We start from the raw sequence: 18,371 nt of genomic DNA on the forward strand, positions 1-18,371 counted from the left end.
ACATGAGCATTGAAGTCCCCCAGCAGAACAAGAGAGTCCCCAGGAGGAGTAATTTCCATACTCATTTGCTAGCACATTTGTTTGGACAGTTGCACCGCCTGACATTTGTGGACTTTGTCGTATAAAAATGTAACAACTGCATGTTATTTCTATGTGTCTGTAAAATGTATTCACATTAAAGAGGCTTCATACAATAATGATAGACATAGGGCTGCATATGGTTGCCCATGGACTCAGTGGATGCTGAGTAAAAAGGATTAATGTTATGTGTTGTGTTTAAAGTTTTCTCATAGTCTAAATTTCTCGAGGAAACATTTTAAATGACAATTAATGATTTGTAGCATTAGAGCTCTCTTCAGTGCTTCTTTTTGCCCATTTTTCTTGTTCTGCATTGTGCTATTTGCTGTAGTGGCAGGATGGCAAAGGAGAAGCAGGCAGTACAAAATTCCTTAAAGCAAAAAATGCTGACATTTGGTCAGAATCAGAGCTTTTGTTCACTAGTATTCATAAAATGCATGGCATCCGTTTATCTCAAAGGATGTTGTACCACTCAGATGCTGTGCATTCTTTCCCATATCCATATTTTCTTATAACGTAATCTTTAACCTTCGTACCTGCAAACATCTCAGTTTAATTTAATGTAGGTTTGTCACCAAGGGCATAACTTTGGGTTGAGCATTTGGGATTTGAGCTCTCCACCCATTTAAGGGGGTCCAGGGGGTTGTATTGGTTGGTTTTTATTATTGTCTGGGTTACAGCCCCCCCATAATTTATGCCCATGGTTGTCACTGTCAGTTGTATTACTAATCATGTAATTTGCTGATTAATTTAACAAGTAGTCAAGTAATCATTTATCTAATTAGCGAGAAGCAGGAACCAACCCTGGCTGGGGCACCATAATGCACATTCACTGACTCATTGACTTGCTGACTCACACACACTCCTCGGTGTGTGTGTGCAGCACCCTTTATACTAGGCTTGCATGATGTGTGACATTTAATACATTAATATAGACATTATTTTGTACATGCAATTGTCACAAGACAATACTTTTCAGTAAAATATTTTCACTCTGTCATAGGAAATTTTCTGCAATTTTAATAATGCTTCATTCTCAAGAATATCTAGGACATGTTAACAAAAACTGCCCCTGCTTTTACATTTGCCGCTGCATGCATACTCTGAGCCAGTGACAGTCATTTTTATCCTAGCCGTTGGACCCTATAAACATTGTAGCTCGTTTGTGAGAAATTTTACAAAAACAAAAGATAACCAGCTAAGTGACAGAGCTGTTCTTCGTTTTATCGGTGATTATCTTGAGGTATAAGAATTGTAGAAAGCAAATTTATTTATGCTAACAAAGATTTGGCTAGACTACTTCAAGACACTAATGGGCACATAGGTTATCTATGACTACATTCATATTATTGTGAGACAGCGGACCGTGAAGATTGTTATTGCATTGCAGTTGTGCTATTGTGATACTTCAGTTCTGTGACAATTGCACTTTCATTCACTTTTAATGTGCTGGGCCCCCACACAACTGGCACTTTGTCTCTCTTTTTATTGGCATCCCCATTCTCTAAGCTTGGTCTTCCATCCACCATATTGCAAAGTAATTACCAGTTAGTGCTTTGAATCCTGCTAGTTTGTTTCTTATGTAGGAATAACTTTTAAACTTTTTGTTTCCTTGTAAATTGCCTAAGTTAGTTTTCTTGAGAGGTCGAGCCGTTTGCCATCTGGGTCAGTACGACATGTTTGCTTACAAAGTAGTTAGATTGTTGCATTATTTTGTCATCATTTCATTGTTGTGAAAACAGATGCCAAGACACTGAAATCGACACTAGGAATATTAACGGCTTGATTTGCTGTCTCAGTGCACATATTAAAACAGTAACACCATGTTCAAGCTTGTGGAGAGAGTGTCTTTTTGCCCATCTTACTCTCGACGAGACCCTCATACAGATGAGAGGAAGATTTGGGATTTTTGGGGTTAAGGGTCTTGCTCAGAGGCCTAATGGTGACATCACTCTGCTGAAAACGACGTTTGAACCGATGACCTTCACATCACAGTCTCCGAGCCAGATACTCCTCCCTTATTATGTGCCGCACAGCTTTTGCTGGGTAGCATCCTCCTTTTAAATAAATTGTATAAAAATAAGAAATGTTGTATAATTTTTGGAAAAATATGCCCTTGGTAGAGGGGTTCAGATGGGGAGAGTCACAGCTAGCTTCACAACAAGAAACTAGAAACTAAAACCACAAACCGCATCCCCCCCCCACCCCGCCCCCCCGGTGGTGTGGCCCGTCGCCGATCCTTCTCGTAATTTACGAAGGCATGGAATGCTTTTCCAGAGCGGCTGCATTATTCTTACGCAGCACATAGAAACACCGTCCCATTAAGCTGTGCACTGGATTTACCTGTCATGCTCACTTGTCTCAAACACTCAACAGATTGTTCATCCCTTTCAGTCCCTTAGATTGATAAATACAGGAGGAAAGATCAATTAAAAATAACGATTCACATTAGCTCTCACATACTCTTCTTGGTGCTGTTATGGAATGAAATTTTTAAAAAATTCCAACATGTCTATTTTGTGGATTCAGATTATTATTTACTAGTTCAAGGAACCTTTCATCTTCCAAATGCATTATTCTCTCCTTGCCTTATTTATCTTATTTTTATTACCTGTGGTCTTTTGCTGGCTTTGTTCGTTCTTCCTCTCTCTCGCCGTCTCTCTGTCGCTCCTCCGACTGCCGATGCTGTGGAGTGCGACACTGCTGCCTCGCCAGCTGTGCTGTGCCAGGGATCAGCCCACATGCTTCTTTTGGGACCGTATTGTGGAACCTGAGCCCCTTTGGTACAGGCTACGCGCAGCCTCTTCCATTCCTGTGCCGGTTAAGTGTGCTACTGCCCCCAGATCCATGCATCACTGCTGGGGCAAATCATTCCTGGCTATGAAGTAAGACACAAAGCAAGGTGAATAGGGATTTCGGCTGGAAAATGGCAAAAAAAAAAAAAAAAAAAAGTCTGCCCAAAGAATTAATTTTTGGATATGAACATGGCCAGTTGGGCAGCCTAAGAATCTGGAAAACTAATCAGATATTTTTTTTTTGGGTTGTCCTAACTTACCCCCCCAAAGTTCTAGATGGGATATTAAATATCACCCTTACGTTGATTTTAGGTGCAGAAGTGGAACAACCTAAAGGAGTTTAGCATACGCGATAAATCAGGAAAAAAAACGCATTCCTGTGGTTTTAGATTTTTACACAGCTGGTCATTATAATACGTGCCATACAGTAGTGAATACGTGATCTCGGTTTTCGCTCACTATTTAGCATGCCCATTATATCGGGTAGCTGGATTGCAGGTTAGATCGAAAAAATAAGAATCTGCTGAAATCTCCCTGCATGCAATGACATTCATCAAGGGGTGATGCTGCCAGATATTACTGCTAAATTATTCTCCGTTATGTATGTTTTCGATGGCGCTGTCTTCAGATGCTTTGTGCGTTCGATGGTTTTCTGAAATTATAGACACTATAAAATGTTTTTTATTATGCATTTTGTTTATTTTTACTTGTTGGGCAGATCCTTTATCCAAAGCAACTTGTATACATTTTTATTGCAGCTCTTCAACTTAATAACCGTTCTCAGGCGTGCGACAGTGTAGCTCCAGCTGGGGCTGGAGGCTCTTAATCCTTTGACCTTGGTTGATTCTGAATAAGTTCTTCTTTTCCAAATGGAGTCAACTTTACAGGGAAACAACAGATCCTAACTAATCCCTGTATGGTTTGAAACTTTGGCTGTTCATGTGGTTGAAATTTCCTCATTTCTGCTTTATGATGTGTGTGAAGGCAACTGGTACAAACTGCTGAAGCCTTTTGGAAACTCCAGTATTGTACATTTCAGTTAGAATGAGAGATTGCAGCAGCAAGGCTGCCCCCATGGTCCTAACATTCCCTTTTCTTTATGCTCGTTGTGCTTCTCCCAGCATTTGCTTTGTGGGGAAATCCCATACCGATGCCAATTTTGTTTTCATGTCTCACTGCAGGCTCAGGGGAAGGATGCGGGAAAATCATCCAGCGCTTTCCAGCAAAGGACTGGGAAGACACAGCGTTTCCCCCTGGAGTGGAGATGGTGAGTCTGTGGGACATTCCCCTGAACGGTCCCCTGAGAAGTGACTGCGCTGCCGCTAATGCTGCGCTGCGACAAGATGCTGCTTATGTCACCGCGGCCTGGTGTGCTCTCCTTGCATGCTGCAGGGTCTAAAACCACAGGCAGACACTTTACCTGTTTTCAGATAGCGTAGATGAATGATGAGGCACATTCCAGCATCCCAAACAATCCAAGATCAGTAATATGGGTAAATGGGCCTCCTGGTTTGGCAGGCCGAAGCCTAGCGAGTCCGTCACCTCTGATTGGTCAGTTTGTTAGCTCATTAAATTGCCCACCTTGTACTGACACCATGGCTGATTTAGACACCTGCACATGGGTGTTTGGCTTTGTACAGCTATAATAAGGTGTAAACTGGTTCAGGAAGTTTCTACAGCAAACTTAACCATAACCGCATGCAGTTATCGAAGTGTGTCGCATTCTGTTCTGCATATTTTGCTGCAAAATTGCTTCCATGTCTTTGTCTAATTTGTGATTATCAAATGCGAGGATGAAACTATGTGCTTTGGTGTGTGGGATTAATTTAGCTCCGAAACATTGACTTAACTGAGATTTTATTGAGTCTAGTGGGGTCATTGTGTAATTAAAGCAGTCTTTTAGCCTGAGTGAGGAGTAAATGGAAAAACATGTTGTTTTTCAGTCCTAGTTTGCCAGTAACTCAGATTTAACTCCTAGCGACATTTACTCCTGGAATGCATTCCTGCAGTGAGCCATTTGGGAGTTCTACCATTATCGTGCTGAATCTGTGTGTGTTTGCATTGTGTATCCATCAGGGTATTCCATGTCCCGAAGTATGACAACGGCCTTAATGCCAGGCAATTTAAAAAAAAAAAAATTAAGTTTTGCTTGCATATGGATTTTGCTTTATCACATTGTGATGCTGATCATTGTTGCAAGTTCAAAACTGCTCTTGAAGTTTAAGCATTATGGGTTAAAGAGCAGAGGACAGAAATTTTAGCAAAGAAACAGTGTACAGTCAGTCCTGTTATAAATCGTGATATCAAACCGCAAATCTGTTCTAATGCGACTGATGTATTAGTACCTGAGTCCAATGCAATGCAGAATCACATTTGTATTTGTGCAGCTTTCAGTCAGAGAGAAAAGCACTACGCAAAGTACAATGCGATATGGTTTTAGCAAGAAACACAAAAACAGCTACCCAAGTGAATGATAGTGATGTTCAATTCATGAATAAATTGTTCTTTTGAACCCGTTCTCTTCAGTGAATCAATAGAACTGTTTTTCAAATATAAAAGAATCAAACTTTCTGTACATCCACACATTAAAAATCTAAAAATATGTGACAAATTATCATATAAAAACACACAGCAACCTTTCTTTAATTCATTTACATTGACTGTGTGTAACCCTTCAGTAGCCTTCGGCATACCGTAATCCATTGTGTTTGGGCTGTGTGCATGCCCAGCTGCACTGTGACTGTGGCTTTCTACTTCGGACTCTAGGCAATCAACAAGCTAGGGAGGTTGGCCCGTTCCGTGATAGTAGTTACAAGGCAATTCTCGTGACATAAGATCATAAGATCCATAGGAGATGTTTATGATATAATTTATTAATGTATTATTGTTATTTCTTATTTAACATGTGCATCATTACTTTACTGGCCACTGGTATCACTGTTTTTATTATTTAATTCATTTTGTTTGGTGTAAGTTACTAAGTTTTGGAGTCGCATTCCACTAGCCCTATTTTGCTCACCGGATTTGTGTATTTTAGTACACAAATTTAGTGAATGCAAGGTTTTTCAGGATTTCCCTGATTGTGTTGTAGCAGGACTGACTATAAATACAATTATAGATAGCAACCATGTAAGTTATGTCAATAGCTGTTGTGCAGCTACTAGTTTCATATGTTTGCCTTTCCTTGATGAAATGTGAAAGGGGCATTTACATGTTCTGCTGGGAAGGGTCCTATCTTGGATGTAGGAATGTGAATTTTTCATCTGGAGTGTGCTACAGTTATTGGAATTTCCTGTGTCAACAAATTCTTCCTGCTTGTTTATGCGACAGTTTGTTTAAATGCCTTCCGCTCTTCCTAACTGAGAAATCCCGGGTCCTATTTTTCTTGTTGCATTTTACTTCTTTTTTTTTTTTTTTTTTTTTTTTTTTTTTTACTTTTTCAGGTTTTTTTTCCCCCTCTTGGCTTCATTGGGCTTTGCTGATCACACTGAGTAAGATTTCTATGCTGAGTACGATTTCTATGTTCCAATGTAAAAAGGCAAATAAAAGAATATTGAATGTACAACTAATGCAAAGCAGCACATCAAGGCCATGTTGTACTTTTGAGATATTTTTGTATACTTTGACATTAGAGACTGCGATGGGCTGGCCCCCCATCCTGGGTTGTTCCCTGCCTTGTGCCCGTTGCAGTAGGATAAGCGGTTTGGAAAATGGATGGATGGATGGATGGATTTACATTAGAGAATGCCCTTGTGCTGAAGCAGACCATGGAAAGGCTTTTTTTGTCACCCTCAGCCAAATGTTTTCAGTTGTTGTTTGTTTCTTTCCCTAGTATGTTATCTACTCTAATTACTTTGTCTTTCTTTGTTTCCTTATAATCGTCAACAATGAAATTGACCTGTCAACCGGATTTGTATTGCTGTAGAGAATCATGGATAATTAATTTTTTAAGTTTGACATAACACAATCCCTACTGTGTTGTGTCTGGGATCGGTGTCTGTCTGAATTTGAAATTGTTAAAAGAAATACCAGCACTTTCCATTGATAAACAAGTTCCTATATTGGCTCATAGTTATACATCCCAGGTTTAGGCAATGAATATGCATGAATCCATAATGATGTTTTTTCATGGGCCACACTGAAGGTGAGCAGGCTGTGCATGAATGACAAAGTGTGCAGGCAGTGTTATTTCAAGACTGGCTGAATGGTGTGCCATCTCTTCTAAGGTCTCAGTGTTGCCGTCGGCTTGTGAGAGAGATGGAAGACCCTCTTAGAACAAGGGAGATGGGTGTAATGCCAAACGGAGTATTAGAGGGGTGATTTACACTCCAAAAGAGATGTCCATGTGGGCCTTAGGGAGCAAATTTTGTCTCATCAAAATGTAAAAGGTCAGCTGTTCAAATCCTTTGAAAATGGATATTTATATTTTAATATGCAAACTTTAAAAGTATCACTCAGTGATTCAGCATAACTAGATTAAAAAGCAGCGTATTATAATAGCTGTTGATAGCCCAGCTCTACCGAGTTAACTTTGGGTATGTAAAACTCACTTTGTAGTACACCCCCCTGGTCCCAGTAAGAACACAAGAAATATACAAACGAGAGGAGGCCATTTGACCCATCAAGCTCGTTTGGGGAGAACTTAACTAATAGCTCAGAGTTGTTAGAATCTTATCTAGCTCTGACTTAAAGGAACCCAGGGTTTTAGCTTGCGCTACACTAGCAGGAAGACTATTCCATATTCCAACTACACACTGTGTAAAGAAGTGCTTCCTCATATTCATTTTAAAATGTTCTCCCGCTAATTTCCACTTATGGCCACGAGTTCTAGTATTTAAACTAATTTTGAAATAGCCATTTGGTTGAACAGCATCCAGACCTGTTAGAATCTTATATACCTGGATCATGTCCCCCCTTAGTCTCCTTTGCTCAAGGCTAAACAGATTCAGCTCAGCTAACCTCTCCTCATAAGACATTCCTCTAAGACTAGGAATCATTCTTGTAGCCCTATGTTGCACCCTTTCCAAGGCAGCAATGTCCTTCTTAAGTTATAGTGACCAAACCTGCACACAATATTCTAGGTGGGGTCTTACCAAGAAATTATATAATCGTAGCATCACCTCCCTTGATTTAAACTCCACCTAGAGATGTAACCCAACATCCTATTGGCCTTTTTTTTATTGCTTCCCCACACTGGCGAGAGTGGGACATGGAAGCATCAACATGCACACCGAGGTCTTTCTCATAATCAGCTACCTTTATTTCAGTGGAAACCATAAAATATCTGTACTTTATATTTCTGCTCCCTGCATGGATTACCTTACATTTATCTACGTTAAATTTCATCTGCCAGGTATCAGTCAAGTCGCGGATTAAATCAAGATCCCATTGTAGCCTCTGTGCTGCTGCAGTAGATCAGTATCTGCTACATCACCCACCTTGGTGTCGTCTGCAAATTTAACAAGTTTACTGTATGTAATTAGGAACAATAGTGGTCCTAAAATTGAACCCTGCGGTACCCCACTATGAATGCAGGCCTACTGTGATATTGTGCCTCTAATAACTACCCACTGCTTCCTGTCTGTTAAGCAGTTGTCGATCCAAGCTGCTACAGTTCCTAAAATCACTGCAGCTTTGAGCTGAAGCATGAGCCATTTGTGGGGGACAACATGAAAGACCTTCTGGAAATCTAAGTAGATCACATCGTAGGCCTTTTTGTGATCACTTTCTCTTGTAGCTTCCTCAAAGAACTCAAGTAAAGTATTTAAACAGGATCTACCTCTCCTAAATCCATGTTGGCTATCTCTCAGAATATTATTTGATTGATAGTGGATTATGTATATTGTGTTGTTAGTTCCAGCCAATTAATTAATTTTAGGTAATGTCAGATATTCCCCATTGCAGTTCTTTAATTATTTACAAATGTATTTGTTTTAGGAATAACACTCTGAGCCTTAATAAAGACTAATAAAGTGTTAGTCGTCAAAGTTAGCCAGCGCACAGCTTATTGTGAGGAGTATTTACATTTGCAAAATAACAAAACATGAATGCCCACGTACAATGCAAAATGAAGTATTGTTAAACAGTACCTACACAGATATTTCATACTTAAAGCTGCAAATCAATACTATCCTTTCTGAGCCATAGCTGTTTTAATCTATGCACTATTCTGTTTGCTTTTAGAGCAAAGCAGTAATGTGTCATGCAATTTTAATGATTAAAAAAAAGAAACATCAGTTGTGTTACTACCACAAATGCAGTTCATTTACCACTGAGTTAAGCATTGACAGACAACAACAGAAGTAAAACAGTTTTTATGAGCTGAGCCTTTTCATCGTAATTGAGCAGTGGGCGCATCATGTGTGACATCTCTCTGGGTTAGAATGCCAGGCTACAATGAATTGGCAAACAAGCTAATTTGGTTTCTGTGGTATTTGGCCGTGGATTCCTCTAAAAAGATTTTTTTTTTAAATGCTCACGTACTGTAGTATGATGATGTGCAGTATGAAAATTAAATCAGATTATGTGACGTTTGCATCTAAGAAGGGGTGCATTGGGAGATTTGTGTGGCTTTAGTAAGTCACACAACATAATTTTTTTTTTCTGCGCAGCAATTCCGCGTAGTACGACTTCTGCCCGCTACTCCCGCCGCGCAGCAGCGTAGCGTGCGTACGCCCAGCATCCTAGTCCTTTGTACTTGCGTATATCCTTAAAATGATCTTGAATAACGATTTACTAGCATTTCAAGCTGTGGACGTCTGTTCGGAACGTATCTCGTTCGTAAGTAGAGAAACGTCTGTACATTTGAATTACTATTGCACGTCTGCCTTCAGGTTCCTGTAACTCCCTCAAAGTATGTGTAGGGTCTGACTAAAAAGGCTTGGAAGGTCACATGCCACCTGTTATTGTAGAGTTAATTCCATCAGCAGGTCCAGACCATGCTGACATCAGGCCAGGATATATTGGTGAAACCCTGGTTTTCCCAATGGCCTACATTCCTTGTTTTGGAGGCTGAAAATGAACTTGGAAGTAAATTTTATATGGTTTATGTCATACACAAGTTTAGGAAGTCAAATGATCAGTGACTTCCTAAATGTCAGAACTACTTATTCTACCTATACTACGATATTTACAGTACAAAAGATGTTTCTTTTGGCCTCTATTGATTATTTTCTGTTTTCATGCATCTTTCACTTTAAAACAATGACAACGATGAATGTGGCAGTACTGTGAAAGTGTGAATTTGGAAGTGACTATGTACCATAATTCCCAGACTCCAAAATCTCCCGTGAAGTCTTGATCTTGTATAAGAAAATGGGAATTCCTTCTTCATTAAACTTGAATTGTTGGTATGGGTGCAATGGTACACAAACTTCAGTGTACCATTCAGTGTACCATTCAGTGTAGTTTTGGTACAGCAGGGAAAACAGAATTTGTTTTGAATTTTTTTTTCCGATTATAACTACAAACAGTTACAAGACATAGTAAAAAATATATCATAAATATAAATAAATATATCATAAAAATCATGATTAACTAAGTCCCGTCTAAATCCCATGTTCTCCACTGCCAAGTATGGTTACATACCTGTACCAATAAACAAAAATAATTATTTTTCAGCCTGATCTTAATTTCCTGTTAAGAACACCTTCAGTGCCACAGAAAGACTAACTTGCAGAGTTTCTGTCTTGCTCTGGTCGTACTCACACTCAAATGATGTTGTCTCATGAACTTGCATGTTGGATGTGTTTCTAGCAGCATATGTGAGTTTGGTATAATCGAGCCAACAGACGGTATTGGTCTTATCAAATACTTTCTCTCCGGCGTTGGACTCCAATCTGCTGAGTATGACTGACTGTAACCAGCATTAGAACTAACTGACTTACAGCCACAATTAGCATAATAATTTCCATGTTGAACGTTTACTTGTGAATTTAGGTTCTGCCCATGTCAATAAATGTATTCATGAATACCGAACTGAAAATCATGTACCGAATGGTACACAACAAATATACCGTTTCAACCATAACTGAACGTGGTGAAAAGTTTTTTTTTTCACTGAGTTGATGTTGCACGCTGTGTGTAGGATTCCAGTATGACGTCAATGGTGTTGCCCGACTTACGAGACAGGCCTACTTACAGTGAGTAGAGAGCTTAGAATTGACATGTTTCATTCACATTGGGAAGTGTAATATCATTCTTCGTACACAAAGGCTGTTATATTACCTTCTGACGTTCCCGAGCTCCTCAGTGTGCAGCATTTTCTTTCTTTTCCAGTTTTCTCCTGTCAGATATTCCATAGACCCATGTATATCAGCCAGGACTGTGTGTGTCAGCGTCAGGCAGGCTACTGAAGGATGACCCCCCCCCCCAACACATGTCCTGCTCGTCACATACACATGCTGGACATGTGTACCTCCAGTCAGCTTGCTTGTGCGAGCCACTACGTAATGGAATATGCCAGAGATTGTTTTCACTAACAAGAAAAATAACCTCGTCTTTAGGCGGCCGTGACTGTGATTAAAAATGATCTGTTTCTTCTAAACTGCATGATGTTTTAGACCAATAAAGAATTATAGTGAATTCTGAAATGACCTTACAGGGTTTAGATGTTTAGTTGTTTGAATGCTCGAATGTAATGTGGAAGTATCAGCAACTTCAGAAGAATTTTTGTGCCATTATTATTCAAAGTTCCCAAAGTGTTGCAATGTACTCTGCTAAAAGGGCAAATTGTTTGGGATTCCAGCTTTGTAGTTTTAACGAAGATAAACCATAATATTTAACATACCGCAAAAGCAATTTGTGTGCCAGTCGTAGATTTTTTTTTAACGTAAATCTTCTGTTGTTTGCACGTTTTACACGTGTTGTGAGAGAGATTCGCCAGGAGAGATTTCACTGAGGGCTCTGGAAGCCATCTGCAGCCAAATGGATGTGATGGAGCCCAGAAAGCGTCTCATGGACACTACAGACCCCCAGCGAACTGAGCAACCACACCAAGTATTTACTGCAGGAACACCAAATGTGTTTCTCATCAGTTCAGGCATCGCAGACATCAGCTAAAGGATGAATAATTAAAGCAGGCCTGTCCATCCCTCAGGGATGCTTTAAATAAAAAGTTTATAAGCAGTTATGTGGTGTTTTTCTGGTGACAGAAAATGGGTCTTTTCAGTCAGTATGTCTTTCAAATCGACTGGTGGTTGCTGTACTTTTCTTTACACCTGGGGCAGTAAACAAGAACGACATTTGGATCCGGATCAGGTCTGGTCCCAGCGTACGACATTGTTGTATTCTTGAATATAGTACATAGGCCAGATTGTTCAACAAAGAATCTTCTAAACAGATGCATAATAAATAAGTCTTTGTTTGGGGCCAATATGCACTAAGGCTGTAGTTCATGGTGTTACCAAAGGCTTTATGGGCGGTCTGATCATGAACGTGGGTGGCCAGCGCAGGGGTCGTGTCGTTCACGGTGCAGTGTACGAGTCACAATGACAGTGGAGCCCTGCGTTACTAAAGAGCAAAGGCTGCTTGATGAAGCTGCCATCTTCCTGACCTTCAGCCCTGAGGAGTTCACTGAACTGTGGGAGGAGAACAGTCCATCTAACATTTTATTCGGCCCAACCAAAATTGAAACCATCAGTGGTTATACTTCTCTGCTATAAAATATGTATAAAGTACCCCATATACAAATCTTCCCTTCTAATTGGCTCTGAATTATAATATGATGTGTGTGTATAGATATATCCTGGTTAGCAAGGTATGTTCATTGATATACAGTGTGCATTCATCTGAATGTTACTGTTGTGTCTTGCGCAGTACCGCACAAGGGTCTGGCGTAGATGATCATCACCAACGCTAAGCAATTCGCCAGGGGCTTAGTTGGCAATCAGGACTCCCTGGCTCACCGAAACCAATCAACCGCAATGAAACTCCTACCCCCAATCGGCTGATGCAGTCTAGCGTCTAGCTGTGATTCAAGGAGATCTTATTGGTTGATATCCTAGAGATTCCACATATTTTTCTAACAAATGGTACACAAATACATTTTGAAAACTGCTACTTTTGGACTTAATTGTCGGATCTGTTGGCCCTTTGGGTATTGTTAAAATGAGCTTTAATTGCCAACTTAATAGTCAAAACATAGTCTGGCCAAAAGACTTTCAAACGGTTACTCCGGGGTATTTAATAAACAAATTTGTTTGTTAGTTCGCTCATGTGGTTCCCTTCTGTATTCCAACAGTAAGTTTCTTGTTTGCGCTTTCAGCATACAGGGTCAATTTATATGATCTGTTTTTGTAAATTCCTTTCAGTGTTTTGATAATACGCAAAAAAATTGCCTTTTGATGCACTTGTCCACTAAATTTTCACTTTATTCACTGATCGGTAAATCTTCCGATCCTCTTTTTACAATAGACTTGTGATACATGGAAAAGGTTAGACCTCATCCTGTTGCTGAAGATAAAAGGCTTTAGACTTAAGCTTATGTCCCTGGGTCTTCGTTCAACTCTGTGCTGAGAATACATGGAGAATGGAAAGGATATGCTTAAATAATTTCTATATGTCGTGATGGCTATTTTAGGGGAGAAGATGTTTTGTGTTTGCTTTGGAATTCTATATTTCGTGGTGCCGCAGCATTTCTGTTATTTGCAATTTACTATCACTATGTCAGGCGAATGGAAAATATACAACATGTGTCTCATAAATTAAAGTGAGTTTTTAAAATTCTTTTAATGGTTATTACATGTATCTCCTAAGAGGATAATGTAATTTAGAACAGACCCAGGCTACTTAAAACCTAAAGATAAAAAATATCTGATTTACATTTATGTAACTATAGAGTTATGACCAATTGAATGTTTCTATTGCAAATCCACCTGTCCAGTGAGGGTCGCCTTTCTCTGGAGGCGTTATGCATGAAGCATAATGACCCTGCATTGGATGCGAGTCCATCACAAGGCAGACAGAATCACTTATTCTGTAATATCACAGTATGCTTTATTGCTTGAGCTACTGTATTGGCAGTCTGGCACTGATGGAAACCGGAATTATGAGTCCTGTTCAGAATGTGATTTTTTAAAAGCAGAAATATTTCAGTGATATTGATGTCAGTAGAAGTAGAGAAAGCGCCACAGTAGAGATGAAACGTTTACTGGTTTCAAAGTAAGTCGCAATAAAATTCCTGATGTTAATTATAACCTGAAACAGTAATACCATCATTAAAAACCTTGGTTGTGTTTATTCTGCTTTGAAAAACTCACATTAAATACTATCCAGCATCTGCGGTTAGCAACAGTCTCCCAGACGCAGGTGCAGCGTCCGGCATGCGGCATGGGTTTGTTTTGTATGAGTGAAAACATCACAGAAGGCATTAAAAGTGCTTCGGTGGTTTTTTTTTTATGTTAAATTACTTATTATTATTATTAATTAATAAACTCCCGCGTGCAGGTAATCAGAGACCAAAAAAAAGCCAGGAAAGGAAAAAAAACTTTTAGTTGCAGTCCTCTAATGCAGCACCCAAACCGGACCAAATCATTTTAATGTACTCGTACAGATGCGACTACACACTTGCGACCATTTTGGTCTAAGTGTGGAATCCTGTGTTGGCTACATTTATTTTACTGTTTATGTATCAAAAAGTGCAGAGTGCTGCTAATTTTATTTGTGGTTTTCAGTATAAAACTTGGTGAAATGATTTCAGATTGTTTATCTGTACTTTTTGAACACTTTCAACGCGTTCTAAGAATCCTGATGTAATACTGATAACCATGATAATTTCCTTGCTATAGTCGTGATATTACATTTGTACTGTGTTTCATCTATACACCTTTTTTTGTGCAAAATTGTTCTTCTTATGGCATAATTTTGTAAAATCCTTCAGATTGAGGGAGATTTAAAAAAAATTCTCCTGTCTTCTTGTTTCTTGAATGGCAGCTTGTTTGATCATTTGTATTGCTTGGACTTGTACCTAAAGGAAATCAGTCCGTACTTGTGTTGAGCATACATATTTATCGCATTGCATTCAAGTGCAATATAGTTTGTTTCAACGCTGTTAGATTCTAAAGCATTTGTGTCTTGGAAACCCGATGATGAAAATCTGCCCAGGCTATAAGGCTTGCTTGAGTGAAATTAAAACGGTAAATTACACAAAAGGGTCACTAATGGACTGTTTCCCGTTTTATGGTGCAGGGAAACTCCACAAAACCGGCCATCAATAAGTCCAGATTTTCCCCACTTATACTGTACACAGCTATGGTTCGCTGCTTTGGTGAGCTTACCATGGCAGACAGATTCAATGATGGTTAACCACAGCTCATCAATCGCTGAAATTATAGAGTATAATCTACCAGGTGTTTCATTAACGCTCCACATTCCACCTTCAGCTCGTTCTTGCATGTTCAGGCAGTGTTCAGGAAGTGTTCAGGTACAGCAGGACTGCACTGCTTGTCATAGTCTATCTTCTACAATGCTGAATTTGCACAACCATTCATCACTGGAATCTGATTTATCATTATCCCAAAGACAATGTTGACTAGGGTGCTGACAGCCCGGATCTTTATGTCTGTTGCTTATACTAGTAACCACACTCATTTATAAGGAAATATATGTACTATAAAATACACGAGGGAAAATGAGAACATTTTCCAGAACTGAGTTTCTTCAAAACAAAAATGTTCTAAGCAATTAACTGTAGTTCAGATATTTTATTTTTATAAATCATAATTAAAGTAGTTGCCACAGCTATTTTTACCAGAGTGTCGTGCTCCCTGGTGGTCAGTTCCCTCCTGACTTGACATTTTTCTTAGCACTCGTTGTGCATAATGGGGCCCACGGTGTTGTGGTCCTACTTTTCTGCCAACTTGATTTATTACTGTGTTGTTGGTCAGGAGAACATTGTTAGCTTTACATTTCAATCAAGTTGGAATGATGACTGAAAAACACCCATTAAATTGTTTCAGGTGTTCTAGGGAGGAGGGGCACCCTGGCCTAAAGAAGTATGTGTACTATATGTGACCTGTACAGAAATTTCAAGTTGGGCTGCGCTGTGTCAGAAACCATGAGTATCTGAATAGTAATTAATGATTAGCCATCAATTTTGCAGTAAAACACATTGCTTTCTTTTTGGATCAGAGTGACAGTGTTTTGAGCAGTGATTCTCAATCCTGGTCTTCAGAAACCCCCCAGACAGTCTACATTTTTTGCTCCCTTCCAGCTCTCGGCTTATTCGAACCAAATAATCAGAGGAGGACATTTCAGGTCCAGAAAGTAAAAATCCAAACCAAGATTTAAAGAGTCACAGCCACAGAGTCTGGTTTGGATTTTTACTTTCTGGACCTGTAATGTCCAACTCTGCAAATAATTAAGCAATCAAGAGCATTGAATACCTGACACTGGTCTGTTAGGAGGCTCGGAGGGAGCAAAAATGTGGTCTGTCTGGGGGTCCTCAAGGACCAGGCTGAGAAACACTGTTTCAGAGCAAACTCAGAACAGCCGATGAGGATTTTAATAAAAAATCAATTGAAAGTATAAATGGAATAAGTTAACAACCCACAATTTTCGTGGCACATGCTAAGCACTTTCCACCATGGATGCTACTAAGCTCCTTTTCTCTCTCTGGCTCTAAGAATGTAATACTATCATTCAGTAATGTAATGTGATTGCCTCATTCTGCTTCAGTGTGGCTTTCAAAGTTGGAAAGACACATTTTTTATATAAATTATGTCAAAATTAGATAGAGATAATGGAAACTTCTCAAAAATAGACATTTTGCTTACAAATTACCATTATTTTTATTATTTTAATCATTATTATTACTGCTTTGTACATTGTAGGTTATAAAGCATACAAATACTAATATTACAACCTAATTTTTTCTAAAGAATAAATTTCACGACCCATGTTCTAGTATTACAATTTTAAAATGTTTTTTTCCTTTTATTCAGACTTAAAATGATAACTGTTTACCTCTTATTTAAAGATAAATGCCAATACGCTGAATTCATCTCATGAAAATTACATTTGGCTTATTAGCAATGCATCCTGTAGCAGCGATTAACAGGCTTTTATGCCGCTATAAATGCCTCATAAAGACACATAGAGAAATTCCTGGTGGAGACACACTTCCTCGAAATGAAGGAATTTGACCTCCTATGACCAGGCTCATAGCTGATGTTTGCATCTTCTGTGTTGTCTGGTGCTGACCCCCCCCAACTCCCAAGTCCCTGATGTAATCTGGAATGTCGGAGGCTTACTTCTGGGAAGGAGTTTAAAGTATTTCTAGCTTTACATGGACATGGCTCTGCAGGAGGGACTGAGGCTGGTCTTGGCTACAGGAGCAGACGCGGTTTTGCGAGGTGAACCTGAAGGGTGGGCAGGCGGGGAAGATGTGTGGCTGCATGTATCAGGATGATGTACCTGTGATCGCAAAGCCACGGTTCAGATCCCTGGGTTGGCGGAGTGATTTCACCATTAGGCCTTTGAGCGAGATCCTTAACCCCAGTTGCCCCAAGGATTGCAGTGCCACTCTTCTGTTTGTATTTTGGTTTAGATATGTGTCCACTATCAATCCATCTAATGGGAAGAGACTGAGACAGAGTGAGAAGATCCCCAGTGGGGCCTGGAGGCCGGGATGGGTCAGGGGCTTCCAGGCGGTGCCATGCCCTTCTGCTTCCGTCCTTGGGGGTCGTGTCACCGCGGCGTCACCAAAGCAGACATGTGGTACAGCACGTCGGGCCCCCACGTGTTTATAAAACAAGGAACTCAAACAAAAGGGCTGCATCCGGCTGCCAGGAGGCCTTTTAAGTCCTTGAGATGAGCATCATGTATGTAACCAATGCATCCGTTGCCACTCAGGCAAAATGAATAACACTGTATGACCTGAGCCTGTCTGTCAGGAGAGTTCAAGCCAGGATGAGGTCATCGGGAAGCTTATCCAGACGGCCGTTTCCTCTCAGCGAAATCCATGTCAGGGGGGCTATTTTTCTTCTATACAGAACAAACATGACTGGACCCCCCTTCACGTCCAGCAATTAACAAATATTACTCAGTGGGGTCAAAAATGACTCCTGGGGGCATTTTGTAGTGATACAATGTGGATGCTGGTTAAAAGGCTTCTGGCTGTTAAGTTAAAGCTCCAGTTGTTCATTATTGTAAGTTGCTATAAAGCTGTAAAGTAATGAAAGTTAATAGGATGAGAGTGTTTCGCAACTAAATGGTGCAGTGTTCATTGCACCTGTCTACATTTTATGGGCTTGGCTGGTGAGCGCTAATGCAGACTGATGCTTATGCACACAGTCCTGCTAGGTCTGATCTTCCCTTTTGCCTTTAAGGTTCCATAAGATGCCTGTGAATCAAGTATCTGCACCATTTTTGTCCTACAGCCCCCTGGCTGTGCAGTCTGCCATTTTAACTTGAAAATGTAATTTTCGTACCAAAAAGAGACATCTTGAGTAGGTCTCAGGGTAATGCTTTAAGTTACACATTGCAACACTTGCACCTAAA

General features: G+C 39.9%; 1 protein-coding gene across 1 annotated transcript in view; it reads left to right on the forward strand.

Annotated features, from left to right (window-relative positions):
- Positions 1 to 18,371, forward strand: part of LOC125704237 (myotubularin-related protein 13-like) — a 128,774-nt gene that overhangs the window by 28,895 nt on the left and 81,508 nt on the right. The window contains exon 2 of the mRNA XM_048969635.1: positions 4,055 to 4,140. Within this exon, the coding sequence (XP_048825592.1) occupies positions 4,055 to 4,140 (86 nt within the window). The remainder of the gene's footprint in view (positions 1 to 4,054; positions 4,141 to 18,371) is intronic.

This window comes from Brienomyrus brachyistius, chromosome 11, assembly GCF_023856365.1.
Source record: "Brienomyrus brachyistius isolate T26 chromosome 11, BBRACH_0.4, whole genome shotgun sequence".
In the NCBI taxonomy this organism is placed as follows: Eukaryota; Metazoa; Chordata; class Actinopteri; order Osteoglossiformes; family Mormyridae; genus Brienomyrus; species Brienomyrus brachyistius.